General features: G+C 44.5%; 1 protein-coding gene across 3 annotated transcripts in view; it reads left to right on the top strand.

The window, feature by feature from the left end:
* Positions 1-17,860, top strand: part of STON2 (stonin 2) — a 69,402-nt gene that overhangs the window by 25,210 nt on the left and 26,332 nt on the right. Inside the window, exon 1 of one of the 3 annotated variants that reach the window (XM_075282361.1) lies at positions 4,131-4,294. The exons of the other annotated variants lie outside the window; for them this stretch is intronic. Coding sequence (XP_075138462.1) covers positions 4,186-4,294 — 109 coding nt within the window. The 5' untranslated portion in view covers positions 4,131-4,185. Of the gene's footprint in view, positions 1-4,130; positions 4,295-17,860 lie in introns of those variants that run through there. 3 annotated transcript variants of the gene reach the window in all.

The following is a 17,860-nucleotide window of genomic DNA, read 5'->3' as shown; positions in this document are numbered from 1 at the left end:
TGTTCGGCCACTTACACGCATTCTATGGGAGCGAGGTATTCCATCGAATACTACTCGCTCATCTCTATACAAGACATGATAAATTGGTGCCAGGTTTTTTTTCACACATTATTGCCTCTTTAGTTTACGGCCCTTTTGCCCTTGTAAAGTGGGGTTGCTTTCAAATTAAAATTTTTCTAGTTCATGTATTTTATTGGCCTGCATTAAACGTTAAGTTTTATTAGCTGATATTCTTTTTGGAATTCACATTATAGTCGTGTCACAAAGTCTACTAGGAAGCTACAGAGCTTTTCAGAGTATTAGTTTAGATTAGTTTATTTACATGAGACCAGACACTGGCCCTTTAAGGCAACCTGCGACTAGTACAGATGAAAAACTCTATTGTTCCCTGTTATCAGTCTTTTTAGGCTTCTGTTTCTTTCTTTGTGAATGCAGTACAGGTTGCTTTGTTGTATCTATGTTAGTGTTGCATACTCCCATGTTTGCTGATCCACTAATACAATGCCTCCTTTTTAGAGCAGAGATGTCAGGTTGATACAGAATATATTTATTATTGTCCCCAACATAACACTGACTGAGGATCTGGTGGTCTGGAATAGGGGCAGCTGCAAGGACAGGATGGGGCATAGGAACTAGAGAGGGCCCCCAGCAACAATGTGTGATGTCAGGAGCACTGGGAACAATGGGTTCTGGCCTGGATCCTGCTGGAAGTCTCTGCTTTGCTGTATCCAATGCTGCTGAGCATTGTGAGGCCTGGAACATAACTCCCTCACGGCTTTGTATTTGGTTATTGAAGGGAAAACAGCTAAGATCCCTGAGATATTTTTTTTTCTGTAGAGAGCAGTGATGTGTGTGATCGGCAGCTGTTGTCACGTGTCAAGATGCCTTGGTCATGTATGAACAATCCAGGGCTCAGTGGGGTCAAGTGTGTTGTGTGTCAGAGTAACATGGGCCATGAGTGTTATGTGGCAGGGGAGCCTAGGTGAAGTGTTATATGTATATGAGGGTGAATTATGCCATGTATGTTCTTTGGTTGGGTGAGCTGGGTCATGTGTGTTATGTGGCAGGGTAGGCTTAGTTAAGTGTTTTGTATGTCAGGGTGAACCATGTCATGTGTGTTGTGTGCTTGGGTGAGTTGGGCCATGTATATTGTGAGGCAGGATAAGCTAGGTCAAGTGCTTTATATGTTAAGGATGTGATGAACCACGTCATGTATGGTGGGGTGAGCTGGGTGATGTGTGTAATGTTTAATGACTGGGTAAACCAGGTAATCCAAACAGTGTGTAAAGATAAGTCTGGCCGTGCGTATTGTGTGTGGGGTGATTCGGGTCATGTTTGTTTTGACTGTGACTACTACAGATGTGTGCATCATATGTACATGTGTAGTACAGCTGGCAAGAGGAATGTAAGGAACAGGTGTGAGAAGAGGGGAGGGGGTTACTCTTCCCTGCAGAGTGAATCATTACCAACAAGTGACTGGGGTGGAGCTGGAAGGTGGGGGTGAGGGGACTGGTTTGTTTTGAAGGGGGAAGGGGGTCTTTGCTCCAACACTAGTGTGTAGACCTGTGAAAGCTGTAGTCTTTGTCATAGACCCAACATTGGACAGGACAACCGAACACCATGAGACAGCTCCCAGGTAATAACCTCTGCCAACATCAATACACCAGCGGCATATAAAGTACCGTATCTATGTCACATGGAGGGATGGTACGTTGTGGCATCAGCTCTCATCCACAGCTTCAGGTCTGGGACAGATGACAACTGATTCATGTTGCACCCACAGAAATTCACTGTGCACAGCAGCGTTGGGGCAGTAACTCCATGGTAGAATTGGGGAACACCTCTGCAAAACTTTCCCCATTTATGTACTATTCATGCTGACAGTTTTTGGCAGTTAGTTTATACCACTGAATCCTTACGTTACTTATCCTACTGTGTATGGACATAATAATGGGGGGAATTTATTAACCCAACTATGTCAGTTTTCGTTTTAGCACCAAAGATGCACCACATCATTTGTTTTGAGCCTCACTTGCCAGGTTTCCTGAAAGGTGGTGGAATGGGACAGAGAGCAAAGCAGGCCGGCCAAAGAGTGCGCTGAGCCTCTTAATAATTCAGACAGTCTGGGACTTGGTTAAGACTTGCATAGGGAAGGCCAGTCTTAATACATTTCCAAAGGTGACTCCAGCAACAGAATAGTGAATACAGCTGTGGAGTATAATATAGAATATAACACAAGATCAGCACAGGATACGTAATGTCATATATATTTATTGCCTCTGCTATTTATTGTAGATTATATGTAACATGGGCAGAATGGTGGCTCAGTGGTTAGCATTGCAGCCTTGCAGCGCTGGAGTCCTGGGTTTTTTATCCTGTCAAGGACAACATCTGCAAGGCGTTTGTATGTTCTTCACGTGGGTTTCTTTCCACACTCCAAAGACATACTGATAGGGAAAAAATAAATGGATTATATGTAACATGGTAGTTAAGAACTTTATTCTAGCCAGATTTATTAAAATCTGTGCCTGACGAGAGCCCTTTTGTCCGAGTAGCTATGGAGCGCACTCCTTCTGTGACATATAAAAGTACTTGTGATTTGGGCCCTCACATGAAGAACAATAGTTAGCTCTGCAGGCAGAGACTTGTACATTACGTCTGTGCAGACACTAGAACCTAAGCTCAGACCCCGCAGCAGACAGGACAGGCCAGAACAGGAATGTACAAAGCAGCTGGAGCAATACAGATGGTTGGAAGGTTAGTAGGGAGCTGTAAGTGCATGTGTTCTGCTATGCTTACCGGAGGGTTTATTGTAGGGTCCACGTCCCATCAGCTCATGCTTTAACTAATCTTAATGGCTAATGTAACCAATAGTGAGCAGTCATGCTTAGGCTGAGTTTACATGTTGGTTTTATATGATAAAAATGCAAGCATTTTTGGAAAACATATGTATTTTTACATGTGTTTTTGTGTATAAGTGCAAAGTCTAAAGCCCAACCTTGTAATACGGGCATCTATTATCAGTTTCATCCAGTTTGTGTAGCTCCTCAGTCATCCTATTGTGTGGTGTAATGTTAATGTAGACCATTAGTGGCACCATTATAGTGCCATACTCCTGCGTAGTAGACATATATATATTGCTATGTAGAATTAAGACTGAAATAAGACACTGAAAAAATATGCTTCATCTTTCTGCAAATTCCGTGACTGATTCAGCTTCAGAATTCGCAGTGTGAAAAACTTTGCTGCCTAGATCCTTTCATGTAAATCTAATGAGCGGGTAAAAGTCTTGAAAAGATAGAGGGACAGAAAGTGGAGAATTTAATCCACCTTAAATTCACTTTCCACCATGTGAACGTATCCTTAGATAGCAGATAACATAGCATGGAACTGTGAGAAGACACAGAAAGCTATACTATTAAAGTAAACATAAGAGTAAACTGATTTTTGCTGTGGTCATAAAAGTTGGGCCCAGGGACATCTGCACAGGGATGGTCCAATACTGTATAAATGTGCATATTTTATCAGTTCTGGGTCTGGTTTCAAGAGTTGCACCAATCCCAAGAGCTTTCACTGCCTGACCGACAGTTTAAGATGTGCTGAAAAATCTAACCTGTATGTTCCCTGTCACTAAGTATCCTCAGGTTTATCTGCCTTCACAAGTATAACCTGAAACAAATGGACTCCAATGCAAAATCTGTGCAAGGTCCCCCACCTACCATGTGCCATGTGAAAACTGGTATGCAGGACCTGGGTGCTGCACCCATTATATATGTTAGTGTCTTCAGCTCTGTACCTGCCTCCTGTGTGTCAGATGTTTGCCTGAGGCGGGTCCTCACATTTACTTGGGTGACTTTTGCCCCTGCAGGCTTTCCGGTCACACCGGTGTGTTCGGGGTGTGATGTGTTGGGATTGCGGCTGCTGCAGTTACCGCTTATCTTTGCTCTTTATCATCTTTACCTTCTTTCCTTCTCTAGTTACTATTCACATCTATTAGATGATTTTCACTTCATTGTGCAGAACATTTTGGAGGAGGCAGAAAATCAGTATATCAGTAAATAAGTCAGTGGAACTGGGCCCAAGCGCTTACACTCTGCAGAGTGGAGACCTCTGGGTAAAGCTCCCTCCTGTTCTTTCTCTCCCTCTTCCATTATTCTCTCCAGTTTGTGCCCTCCCCACACTCACATGAATCCTCCCCTGAATGACGGCTCTTTGCTCAAGCATGCACAATGCATACCTCACCCCACACACACAGTGCTCTGCACAGCACAGACCAGGCTCTGCGGGGCTCAGGGTGAGTGCACCTCTTTCTTGGCTGGTACAGGGGAAAGTTGTGAATTGGGCTGGACAAGGTAAGGACATTTATGTGGTCGGGGGTACGGTCACTGGACAAGTTTGAGGCACAGGTGAGTGAGGCTCTGTGCACCAAGTTCTTACCATTAACTGTTTCAACTCACATCTGAGATCATTGAGTAGAACAAGTAGTGGGAATTGACTCCCAATCCACTAACTATCCAGATGTATCAGATCGAAGTGTTTTCATTAGAATTAGCGCAAGATCCTGAGAATGATTTGTCTATTAGGGTCTAGGTGTGCAAGGGGTTGAATTTGTGGATCAGGTGAATTTGTCCATACTGCATTATCAGACGAAAACTTCAGTGGGCACTGATGCTTCATGTCTCTATCCTATGTAAACCACATGGGTTAATGAACCTGGTTTTGCTGCATTAGATAGTGAGCTTCTGGGGCTGAGAGTTTATTTTTATTCAATAGACTCTGCGGCATATGTTGTGTGTGGAGATACATGGGGATGAGGCGCCATCTGCTTCCCTGACATCCCACACTAATCGAACAGCAGACGGCACACACGTTATACAGTCACAAGGATATAAATTACATATGAATTGTAAGCTCCTCTGGAAACTCATTTATGCCAGAAGGTGACGACACAATCTCTATCCTGAGAATCAGTGGACTTCATAGATAGTCCTGACACTTTCTGCAATACTTTACAATGACATATCTCTGAAATCATAACAATATCTTAATATGTATGAATCTCCAGTTGCTTCTCACTTCAGAGAAAATGTCACTTGGGTTTACATGTCGCTGGGGGTACACTTATTGCCTGCTTGTAAGATGCTGGTACTGTACTTAGATGGACGAGAGGCTTTGGCATGGGCTGAATCGCCCATTGTTATGGCCAGCCGGAGGCAGCGGATGGACTGACTCATGTAGCTGCTGGGCTCCGGGGCCGCACATTCAGCGCTGTCGGTCTTGCTGTCAGATTATAGTTTCTACACCAAGTCACCTCTTACCAGAAAAACCTGTTCTGCGTGTCAATTGTGAAAAGAATTTAAAGTGGAATTGCATTAAAAATTAGACAAAATCTGGGACTAGAAACCAAGTATAGACCTACAGACTATGGGGCAACACGGTGGCTCAGTAGTTAGCACTGCAGCCATGCAGCGCTGGAGTCCTGGATTCGAATCCTGCCAGGAGTAACGTCTGCAAGGAGTTTGTATGTTCTCCCCATGTTTGCATGGATTTCCTCCCATTCTACAAAGACATACTTAAATGAAAAAAAAAAAAGAAATAAAAAATGTACATTGTGATCCCTATATGGGGCTCAAAATTTACACTAAAAAAAAAACCTACAGCCTAAGGAAGTGGTGGCAGAAAGCGAGTATGTACAAAGAAAAGTGCAATCTTGTAAACTTGTTACCAAAATCACTGCAGGGGAAGCTGGGTAATAGCGTGTGAGATTAAAACAGTGCAGTGATATAAAGGGGAAAGTGATATCAGGCACATGTGTAGCTGGGAATGACTCTGTAGGTTTTCAGCACTGCGGATAGGTGGCATGAAGTTGGGATCATGGGGGGTAGGAAATTTTCTATACTGTCAGTCAAACTTGACAATTTCTGCGCTATTAGACAGCCATTTAGTGTATATGGAGAGGTCGCAACTCTACCCCAATGACAGAAGTGTAAAGAAGTGCCAGATATGTTTGAATTACAGCATGTTGGTCCTTTGGTCTGAAGGAAGATATGTTGTCATCAAAGGTGTCTGGAAAGGAGAAAGTTGTCTTTTGTCAGTTTAAGGACTTATTAGACCGGGTGATATTTCTGAACAAATGCCAATCGGTGCTCGTTCTGCATTGGTCTGATTACACAAGCAAATGCAGATAACATGCATGGGGAAACGGTCGGCCTATACGTTCATTGTCCATCAGGTGCAGGGCCCATATTAGACAGGTCGATGTGCTACGACAGTTATTTTTGTCCTGATGAAATCAGCCAATCACAGGATGAATGAGCAAGCACTCGTTCATTGGGTGACTGTCGGCATTATTACACAGGCCAATTGAAGTCCTTTACTCTACTCTACCTATTAAGAACACAAGCACACATTTTTTGTGGTTTAAGGGGGTTAGTTGTTGGTCAAATAAGTGATGATCAGCCAAAATAAGCTGAAGACCTCGGCACTTGACCGTAGTGATGTCCGCAAATATTGATCCGTAAAAAAACATGCCAGTATGTCATCCGTAAATGTGAACAAAAATAGGACATGGTTCATAATTTGCAATACAGAATGGATTCACACCCACAAAAAAATCCAGTTGTGTTTCTGAGCCCATAGAAATGCATGTGTCTGTAATTTGGTTCGCAATAGCAGATCAAAAGTACAGTCTTGTGACGATGGTCTAAAGTGTTTGGCTTCCTTTAGGCTGTGGGAAAAAAAAATGTGACGTTTTACAATCTTTGCAAAGTAGATGGGATTCTAGTGAAAACTGTTGCGGTTTTGGAAATCGCAGCATGTCAATAATACCTATAGGGAAACCACCGTCGTTTCCATAGGTACCTATAATGGAAGCAGAAAGTCCACAGAGAAATCCGCTGCGTTTTTTCCCGTAGTGCTTTTTTGTTACTGTAGCCCGCTATGTGGGATCTTAGCCGTAAATAGATCCATTCATTAAATTCTTCTTCTCTCTTTTTGCTAATAACTACAATGAGTAAACCTAATGGTTTCTGATCTGTCTATCTCCATATTTTCTAACACAGATTGTATGAGTAAAAAGATTAATAGGGAAAACCCTGGTGGATATTGAAGGTATTAAAGGGATTCTGTTGCCAGGTGTCACTGCTGATTGACAGTTTCTCCCTATGCACAGTAATGGGAAGTAAGCAGTTCTCATTAGGAAACAAGGACAGAGACTGTTCTGACGGCGAACCCAATAAGGGTAAGGCCCCACAGAGTGAAATGCTGCTATGAAAAAAAAAAAAAATCACACTGCATTTGTTTCTGCAGACATTTTCAGTGAGTATTTGTTGCCGTTTTCTCTGTGACCCCCCATCACTTATATAGGAGAACAAAATCAGCATGTTGTGTTTTTCAAAACGCAGATTTTTTTTCTCATATGTGAATGAGTTAACCCACACTCTCATTCACTTTGCTGGCGCTGTCTTTCTGTAACATGGGACCTTAGCCTAAAAGTCCTGTTCAGTTGCTTTGTTCTGTATGTTGTTTTTGAGATGTCGGGTGACATAATACGGTTACTATACACCTCTCATTAAACTGGTCACTCAGCTTTTCCAAACTCACTTTCCCAGACAGGAGTGGTGCATGTGGCCATGTCGGGTTCTTCTTTATGGTACTGTTTTCCCGCAGCTTATGTTTTCCAGATCTTATTGGCGGATGTCATTGGCCTGGGTATGTGCACTGATGATGGAGCTAGATCTCTGATGAGCTGTGGATTGTGACAGCACAGGGGACAGCCACATGTGCACTGCATTCTAGGAGGTTATTAGCTCTATATTCCTGGTGGTCAGGGCAGTGTTGCTCTCTTATATATACAGTATAGAATGTACTTACCCGGTCATAGTGTATTGTACAGCAGACTGTGAAGTTGTACAGCTCCATGTTGACATTAACATTCTTCTAATCCAGCATCTGTCAGCCTCGGGATCCTATAGTGTGGCACAGGATAGTCTTAAAATACTGAAATTGCTGAAGCTGATGAGCTGGTTATTTCTTGCACATACTGTCGGCTTCTGTAGCAACAGATTTTACTGCTTTTTGTCTTGTGCTCAGTGGCTGCACTCTAGAGATTTCCAGCTCAGATATTGAGAGCTTATCTCAGGGCTAGGTAAACATCTACAGGCTTCTATGTGTAATACCCAACCCATATGAATAGCCAGACACAAACATAGACATGTAGATATAGCTGTACACAGTCTCTGTACAAGCTATTCTTATATATTGGTATAGAAGCAGAACATTTGAATCATATCCCTGAGTATTTCTATGAGAGTTGAGGAAAAGCAACCACTGGTCAACAACATCAGTCCATATAAAGGCCCTATCAGATATAACATGTAATTTTTTGGGAATAAACATTCATACATGTTCCTGATAATCAGTCTAGTGCAGCAACTCATCCGATAAATAAGTGTTTACTCATTTATCGGGTGATTGCTTGTTTTTAACAGGACTAAAAAAAATTGTCTGTCACTAACAAACGCCCTGCATAATAAGGCTAAGTTCACACAGAGTATTTTGGTCAGGATTTTGAGGCTGTATCCACCTCAAAATCCTGACCAAAAAGACGGCTCCCATTGAAATCAATGGGAGCCGCTCAGGTCTTTTTTTCCGGAAAAAGAAGCGAGATGCTCATTCTTCAGGCCGTTTCGTCTCGCAATTCAGCCTGAAGACACTCCCTCCTCCGGACTAGGCCCATTCATTGGGCCTAGTCCAGAGCAGAGTGCGTAGCTGGATGCCGATGCAGTGCATCGGCTTTCAGTTGCGGCTACCCGGTTTTTGGTCCGGAACCTGAGACTGCCTCCGCCTCAGGTTCCGGACCAAAAAAACCCCATATGAACTTACCCTAATAAAAATATATGCACGTGCTCTGCATCTGCCTGTCATAGGTGATCAACAGCTGACTATTAAAAACAATCTTTTGGTGGAATACCACCCTAAGGGAGGGTTCACGCGGTGTAAGGTGCCGCGTGATGTGGCACGTAGACGCCGCGTGAGCTTTTGCGGGCCGTTCACGCTCCCATTGATTTCAATGGGAGCGGGGATCGTATGTGCCGCGCTATTTTGCGCATAAGATGCCCGCTCCAATTGAAATCAATGGGAGCGTGAACGGCCCGCAAAAGCTCACGCGGCGTCTACGTGCCACATCACGTGGCACATTACACCGTGTGAACCCGGCCTTAGGGTGCAGTCACACTACTGATACGCTGCCTGATTCTGAACGTTAAAACACGTTCAGAATCAACGCGTATAAAGCAGTTCCCATTAATTTCAATGGGAGCCGGCATACGAGTGCTCACGTGTACGGCTCGGAATGAGCAGAGGTAGCTGTACACGCGAGCACTTCCCATTCACTTCAATGGGAGCGCTCGTAGTGAAAAAAGCAGTCCATTCATTTCAATGGGGAGCGCTCGTATGCCGGCTCCCATTGAAATTAATGGGAACTGCTTTATACGCGCTGATTCTGAACGTGTTTTAGTGTATCAGCGTGTCAGTAGTGTGAATGCACCCTTAGGCTAAGGCCCCAGATAGCAAGCCGCAGCCGCAAAAGACCATGGTGGAATTGCACCGTGTTTGTTTCTGCAGCATTTTCACAGAAAGTGAAATTAAAAAAAAAAAAAAAATTGTTGGAATACCACCTTTAGGCTAAAGCCCAACATAGCATTTTTGAAATTGCAGCACTTATGCTGTGGATTTTTTTCTGCAATGCGTGGATGGGATTAGCCAGAATGCCCACTTTTCAGGTAATGTAATTTGCAGCATTTTGCTGTGGTGGAGTCTCTGTTGGAGACTGTGTCATAATGTCCGCTGAAAATCAGCCTGCAAGGAGGACTTTTGCCTCCACCCATTTCAATTTTATAACAATGGATACCTGCCGTGTACGACCCACGGGCCACATCCGGCCCTCTGACTGCTTCTATCCGGCCCGCATAGCTAGTTGAAGTTTTTTCAAGGACCTGTGATGATTTCATCACAGCCTATCGCCAGGATAGGCTATGACTCGTTAGTGGGCGGAGCCACACGGGACTGTGTGCTTGCTGCAAGCTGCCGGCAATGGGGGCTGCTGGATGATAAAGAGAGAAGAGACAGCATGTGTGAGCAAGAGGGGGGAACTAGGGGGGCAGTTAAACTGAATGCACATGGAGGGGGGACATTAAACTAGGGGGCAGCTGGAGGGAGACATTAGTTTCTGCTAGTTTATACTGGGGCACCAGGAGAGGGACTTAATACTGTGGGACATTTGGAGGGAAATGTTATAATGTGGGGGTGTATAATGTTAGGGTGACTGTAGGAGGATTTTACTTTGTGGGGCACATGGAAAAATGATTGAGAATGGGCGGAGTCAGTGGAGGAGTGGGTGGAGCTACATTTGCTGCTGTGCGCATGGCTCTCTAGAACCGTTGCAATTTCTCATGTGGCCCCATGGGAAAATTAATTGCCCACCCCTGGTCTATGGGGTCCGTCAGACTCCACGTGTTAACACTGTTTTAGTGGTCCACCTCTCCATTGTTTTGGTTCCCAGGACAGACTAGAACCACGGAGAGGTGACGCTAGTGTGAACGTAGCATAAAGTAATATATCAGGCACCGGAACTAACTACGTTGATTTTTTTGGAAATGCGGGGGGCTAAAGAAAAAAATTCCAACCATGCTGGTATTAACATATGATAAGAACTGGAGCTGGTGGGAGAAGGGGGTCCTCTTTAAACAAAGCATTAAAGTAAACCTGTCACCATGAAAACACAGGCCAGTCTGCAGGCAGGAGGAGCAAATTTTCTCCATGAAAAACTCTACTGTTTTGTATACACTGCTCCTATACAAAACTATGCGTATCTGTAGGGGCAGACTACAAATCCTGTCTAGTCAAACATGCAGTCACATGTTCCTTCCCGGCTTTTTAATTATTCCTTTTCGAGCTCTGTAGAGGCCTCTGGAGTCAGCGCAGACTAATGTCAATGACACACAGCAGGTGAACTGCTGCTCCTTCCAGAAATCCCAGTATGTATCACCATGGACGGGAGAGAGGGAGAGAATAAGACACAATACAGAGTATTGACAGAAGGCAGTGAGAGATGCTTCAGAGAAAACAGCTACCAAGCTCTGAATTTGCAGCTCCACAAGCAGCATAACACATAAGCATGGAGAAAACATAGGAATCAGAAAAGTTGAAATTCATCCTATGTGAGCTTGTACATACTCACTGCTACGCCCCACACATAAGTCATAGATGCCACCATCATCAGTACAAAAGCTGACACTCCATGGATAGTGAATTTTGCACAAAGGACCACGGAGCTGACCCTGTTCATACTGGTATCACTTATGTCAAGAGGAATCATTGTGTTTGCCTGATGAGTATTTTTGGCACTTATGTTGTTGATGACATCACAGGCTTGTTGATGATGTCATCAGATGGGTGAGGATGTTTGCAGCTGTGACTCCCTCACAGGAACTATTAAAATCTGTCAGTTGAATCTTCTCCCTAGTCAAAGGGAGGGAATGCTGTTAACCCTGCGCGGTCAGGCCGGATATTAATGATTGTATCTACTGCCTGTCATAATATTAAATCAGTTACAATGATGGCTGCAGCAGGCAAATACTTATCATGAAGTGCAAGGCACCAGCACCATTTCCCAGGTGAGCGATATTCCTATGATGTTGATATTGCACTTTATGTGTGAATAGAAATCTCACATGTAAAGAGTAGCATAAATGTAAAATTATGAATTGAGGTTAATATTAAGAAGGTTATGAAAGAGGTTATGTATGAAGGCTGGTAGACTGTATGCCTCTATTCACACAAAGCTATTTGCATTTTTTTTATTTATTTATTTATTTATTTATTTAATTTTTTTTGGGGGGGGGGGGGGGGTGACAGGGCTCCCTATTGATTTTAAACAGATATGAGCTTAATACATGTGATTCTGACTCTGGACACTTTTTGACTTTAATCTCAAAATCCATTTCTGAACTGGGTGCAAGAGGCAGCAACGCTTGTAATAATCTCTTGTTGGTACTTTGTGGGACCAGGTCTGCCCTCTGTGCCTGCTCCCTGCCTCCCTGTCTGGGTGTGTGGCGCAGTTTCCCAGGCTCTTCCATAGAACAGAACAGATTCCCTCTCGGCTGCCATAGTAACAGGTGTCAGGATTCTTGCTCTGTAATTCTTTGTATCTCTGTTGATCAGGGATTCTGGAGGAGGGGGCTGGGCAGGAGATCAGAAAAGAGGGTTGAGGACCCCTTCATCTCCCTAGGGGTGAGGACCATTGGCCCCCCTCTCTACTATTTTAACTACAAATCTCTTCAATCCCTTCTACCAGTTATTACATTTACTACATGCAGGGATTAGGGTGGTACGATCAGATGCTGTAAACCATAACAGGGGATGGGGTCTGGTCCCTAAACATCTGCTCAGTGCACTGCAAATCTTGTTTTACTCTATAAATGTTTTTTTTTTTTTTTTTACTATTTGTTTGTTTTTACTGATTCTGGCAAAGTTAGATGATGACTAGTCCGGCAGCCACTACATCTCCCACATAGGATTTCCAGACGCCAGCACCTGAAATCCCATGTGCCTATAGCATTGCATAATTGCCATTCAGAACAAAAGAAAGGCTGTATGACAACCACTATAGAAGCTGTAATGTCAAAATAATGACTTGTCACCAGAGGTAAAGCTAAGGGGTAACATTTGAGTGCCCACCCATCCCAACCCAACATTATGTTTATTCAGTATTAACCAGATCTACACAGGGGCCTGCAGACCATTAGGTGAACACAGTACAAGAAAACTCCAACACCCAGGCTGATCAGCTGTGTGAAAGGGCCAGAGGCACAGCCTTCTCATTCGGTCTGTAGACTGAAAGCCTCTTGAGACCTGCGACCACAGACAAGAATGTCTGTGTTCAGGTAGGGGGGTGCACAATGCAGTGACATAATCACACACCTTTCTCAAGTGAAAAACAGAAGTCATATGGGCACAAATCAGGCAGGAAATCAGACAAGTGCATCCTTGCTACATGGCTGAGAATGGGTCACACACATGTGAATATACCCTTATCTGATATTTATATTCTTTGGAATCAACTACTTTGTAGCTCTTCTCCATTACGATCCAGGTCTCTAGCTCAGTCTACTGGAGTCTATGGTAAAATTAACCTCCTATGTTATAAGAAGCTAAAGCTACTTCTCAGTTCCTCACCAATGTATCAGACTGTGGTGCTGTTTATGCAGACTGACTGATGTGTATATGCAGGAACACAATGCATGAACAGTAGATAGAGAAAAAAAACAAAACCTAACAGTTCTGCACAGGCGCGCTTTTTCTGCTTTCTTTTTCCCACCAGCTTGCATGAACAGTGACACAAGTGCAATGCCAATGTGAGAGGGCCATCACACACCTGGATGACATATCATACCAGGCTGAGACTACGGGTGTTACTATGAATGGATGACACTAGTGGTGTTACTATGAGGCTGACACTAGAGAGAGAGAGAACACTTGCCGACGTGTGTATGTATACACACATATAGATATATATTACAATGTTTATGTGGGGCAGGGGATTGCAACTGTGAGCAGACACTGCACCATTGTGTCATTTCTAGGCTTGGCAGTAACAGTTTGTGACCTTTCTGTGGCTGAATATGATTTACATGAATTACACCCAACCTACTCTTTCTGGACCCCCCAGTTTAATTGTCCTTTTATATTTAGTGTTTGGCTTACCATAGCAGCAAAGAACAGAAACCAAGAGTAACTATTTCGACCAAATTAAAAGTTTTCCATCTCCGCTTGCTGTCAGTTAATATGAACCATTTTCTTGGCATCTAACAGCTGAAAACCTGCTCTGACATATCACAATTTACAGCTGTAGGAAGTATTAGGATAGGATATTTTCTCAGCTTCTGGATGTAAACAAAAATGTCCTAATTCACAGACAGCAAGCAGAGATCCTGAAAATGGCAAAGAATTGAAGTGCAAGGTGTATTAGAAAGCTGCATTATACCATGTCTGCCGCTTGTTTGCTGGCACTGTAATATATAGGATGAGTCAGGTGTTGGGCTCCGATTCCTTGCTTGACCGTGCTCATACTGTTCCTCAGTGTCCAGCGGCCTCTGGATGTTGTATTTGGGCATGTTGAGTCTCATCAGCCTTATGGACAGTTTCCAAGCCAAAATTCCCACCTTGGTCTGCCCCTATGACCTGGAGTGTCCTATGCTTGCCTTGGAGATGTATAGTAAGTACATGAGCATGTAACAAAGCAAAGTAAGGCAAGAAATGGGTCAGAAATAGAGATGAGCGAACAGTGTTCTATCGAACACATGTTCGATCGGATATCAGGGTGTTCGCCATGTTCGAATCGAACACCACGTGGTAAAGTGCGCCAAAATTCGATTCCCCTCCCACCTTCCCTGGCGCCTTTTTTGCACCAATAACAGCGCAGGGGAGGTGGGACAGGAACTACGACACTGGGGGCATTGAAAAAAATTGGAAAAAGTCATTGGCTGCCGAAATCAGGTGACCTCCATTTTAGACGAATAGTGGATTTCAAATCCGGGTCATATGAGAATGTGAACTTTGTGACTATGAGACAGGGATAGCTGTACAGGCAGGGATAGCTAGGGATAACCTTTATTTAGGGGGGAATGTTATTAAAAATAACTTTTTGGGGCTCTATCGGGTGTGTAATTGTGATTTTTGTGAGATAAACTTTTTCCCATAGGGATGCATTGGCCAGCGCTGATTGGCCGAATTCCGTACTCTGGCCAATCAGTGCTGGCCAATGCATTCTATTAGCTTGATGAAGCAGAGTGTGCACAAGGGTTCAAGCGCACCCTCGGCTCTGATGTAGCAGAGCCGAGGCTGCACAAGGGTTCAAGCGCACCCTCGGCTCTGATGTAGGAGAGCCGAGGGTGCACTTGAACCCTTGTGCACCCTCAGCTCTGCTACATCAGAGCCGAGGGTGCGCTTGAACCCTTGTGCACACTCTGCTTCATCAAGCTAATAGAATGCATTGGCCAGCGCTGATTGGCCAATGTATTCTATTAGCCTGATGAAGTAGAGCTGAATGTGTGTGCTAAGCACACACATTCAGCTCTACTTCATCGGGCTAATAGAATGCATTGGCCAGCGCTGATTGGCCAGAGTACGGAACTCGACCAATCAGCGCTGGCTCTGCTGGAGGAGGCGGAGTCTAAGATCGCTCCACACCAGTCTCCATTCAGGTCCGACCTTAGACTCCGCCTCCTCCGGCAGAGCCAGCGCTGATTGGCCGAATTCCGTACTCTGGCCAATCAGCACTGGCTAATGCATTGTATTGGCTTGATGAAGCAGTGCTGAATGTGTGTGCTTAGCACACACATTCAGCTCTACTTCATCGGGCTAATAGAATGCATTGGCCAGCGCTGATTGGCCGAATTCCGTACTCTGGCCAATCAGCACTGGCTAATGCATTGTATTGGCTTGATGAAGCAGTGCTGAATGTGTGTGCTTAGCACACACATTCAGCTCTACTTCATCGGGCTAATAGAATGCATTGGCCAATCAGCGCTGGCCAATGCATTCTATTAGCGTGAACTGAGTTTGCACAGGGGTTCTAGTGCACCCTCGGCTCTGCTACATCAGATTGCTACATCTGATGTAGCAGTGCCGAGTGTGCATCAGATGTGTAGTTGAGCAAAACTGACTCAGCACTGCTAAGTCTGCATTCGCATAGGAATGCATTGGCCAGCCTTCGGCCAATCAGCGCTGGCTCTGCCGGAGGAGGCGGAGTCTAAGGTCGGACCTGAATGGAGACTGGTGTGGAGCTATCTTAGACTCCGCCTCCTCCAGCAGAGCCAGCGCTGATTGGTCGAGTTCCGTACTCTGGCCAATCAGCACTGGCTAATGCATTGTATTGGCTTGATGAAGCAGTGCTGAATGTGTGTGCTTAGCACACACATTCAGCTCTACTTCATCGGGCTAATAGAATGCATTGGCCAATCAGCGCTGGCCAATGCATTCTATTAGCGTGAACTGAGTTTGCACAGGGGTTCTAGTGCACCCTCGGCTCTGCTACATCAGATTGCTACATCTGATGTAGCAGTGCCGAGTGTGCATCAGATGTGTAGTTGAGCAAAACTGACTCAGCACTGCTAAGTCTGCATTCGCATAGGAATGCATTGGCCAGCCTTCGGCCAATCAGCGCTGGCTCTGCCGGAGGAGGCGGAGTCTAAGGTCGGACCTGAATGGAGACTGGTGTGGAGCTATCTTAGACTCCGCCTCCTCCAGCAGAGCCAGCGCTGATTGGTCGAGTTCCGTACTCTGGCCAATCAGCACTGGCCAATGCATTTCTATGGGGAAAAGTTAGCTTGCGAAAATCGCAAACTGACAGGGATTTCCATGAAATAAAGTGACTTTTATGCCCCCAGACATGCTTCCCCTGCTGTCCCAGTGTCATTCCAGGGTGTTGGTATCATTTCCTGGGGTGTCATAGTGGACTTGGTGACCCTCCAGACACGAATTTGGGTTTCCCCCTTAACGAGTTTATGTTCCCCATAGACTATAATGGGGTTCGAAACCCATTCGAACACTCGAACAGTGAGCGGCTGTTCGAATCGAATTTCGAACCTCGAACATTTTAGTGTTCGCTCATCTCTAGTCAGAAACTGTAATGTTAAGAAGTGTATGTCAGACAGGGAAAGTTTCTCACCAGGGGCATAACTTGAAGGGGTGCAGAGGATGAAGTCGCACCCGGTCCCAGGAGCCTTCAGAGGCCCATAAGCACTGGCATGACTGTTTTGGTCTCAATGGTCGAGGCTACAACATGGTCCATAAGCCAATGGGATCTAATAACACGTCCAGGGGAATATCTATAGGGGATACTCAGGTAGCAGTCTGTACTACTCCTGAACCCTGGTGGCCCCCTAAAGTCCCCGTGCCACATAAAATATACCACCATTCTAAATGACATGCTGTAGGAACAGTGCTTCAATACAAATTTTGTATTGTAACCCAAAGTTATGCTTCTGGTTATCGCTGTATAATGGATGGGGCAGTTATCTCTATATAATGTACAGGAGACAATTACCTTTGTTTATTTCACAGAGGATGGTTGTCTCAGGACGCTTTGCAAGGGGTGCTTATTTCTGACTAAGTGTCTGGTTTTTACTCATGTGATCGCATGTGCTAGATTTTCTACTAACAGTGATCGCAAATACCAGACACCTGTGCATTTAGTATGCCCTAACACAAGGGAAAATGCAGATCTGTAACATTAACCTAAGGCTAAGGTAAGGCCCCACTTTGCAGAAACACAGCTTTTTTTGTTGCAAAATTTGCTGCAGTTTTTTGAGCCAAAGTCAGAAATGGATTGAGCAGAAGGGAGCAGTATAAGGACTTTCAATATATTTCCCATTCCTTTTGTAGCCACTATTGATTTTGGCTCATAAAACGCAACAAAATCTGCAACAGAAAAAGCTGCATTTCTGCAACGTGGGGCCCTAGCCTAAGGGGTTTTTTTGTAAGGGGGCATTCACACGGAGTAACGCCGGGCGTGTATCACAGCAGTACACGCCGGCGTTACGGCAGACTGCCGAACACTTCCCATTCACTTCAATGGGAGCGCTCGTAAACGACGCCCGGCGTTACTCCGTGTGAATGCCCCCTTAGGCAAAAGCATTTTTTCTGCAGCGTTCTTCATTGTGTTTTTACTACGTATTTCTCTGTGGTTTTTCTTTCCTTATTAAATCTTTAGGAAAAACGCCAGTGTTTCCGCAGGTAAAATTGACATGCTGTGTTTTTAAAAAAATGTGTGGATGGGATTAGCCAGAATCTAATTCAC

Source organism: Leptodactylus fuscus, chromosome 7, assembly GCF_031893055.1.
Source record: "Leptodactylus fuscus isolate aLepFus1 chromosome 7, aLepFus1.hap2, whole genome shotgun sequence".
Lineage (NCBI taxonomy): Eukaryota > Metazoa > Chordata > Amphibia > Anura > Leptodactylidae > Leptodactylus > Leptodactylus fuscus.
This window is presented reverse-complemented; position numbering and strand designations above follow the sequence as displayed.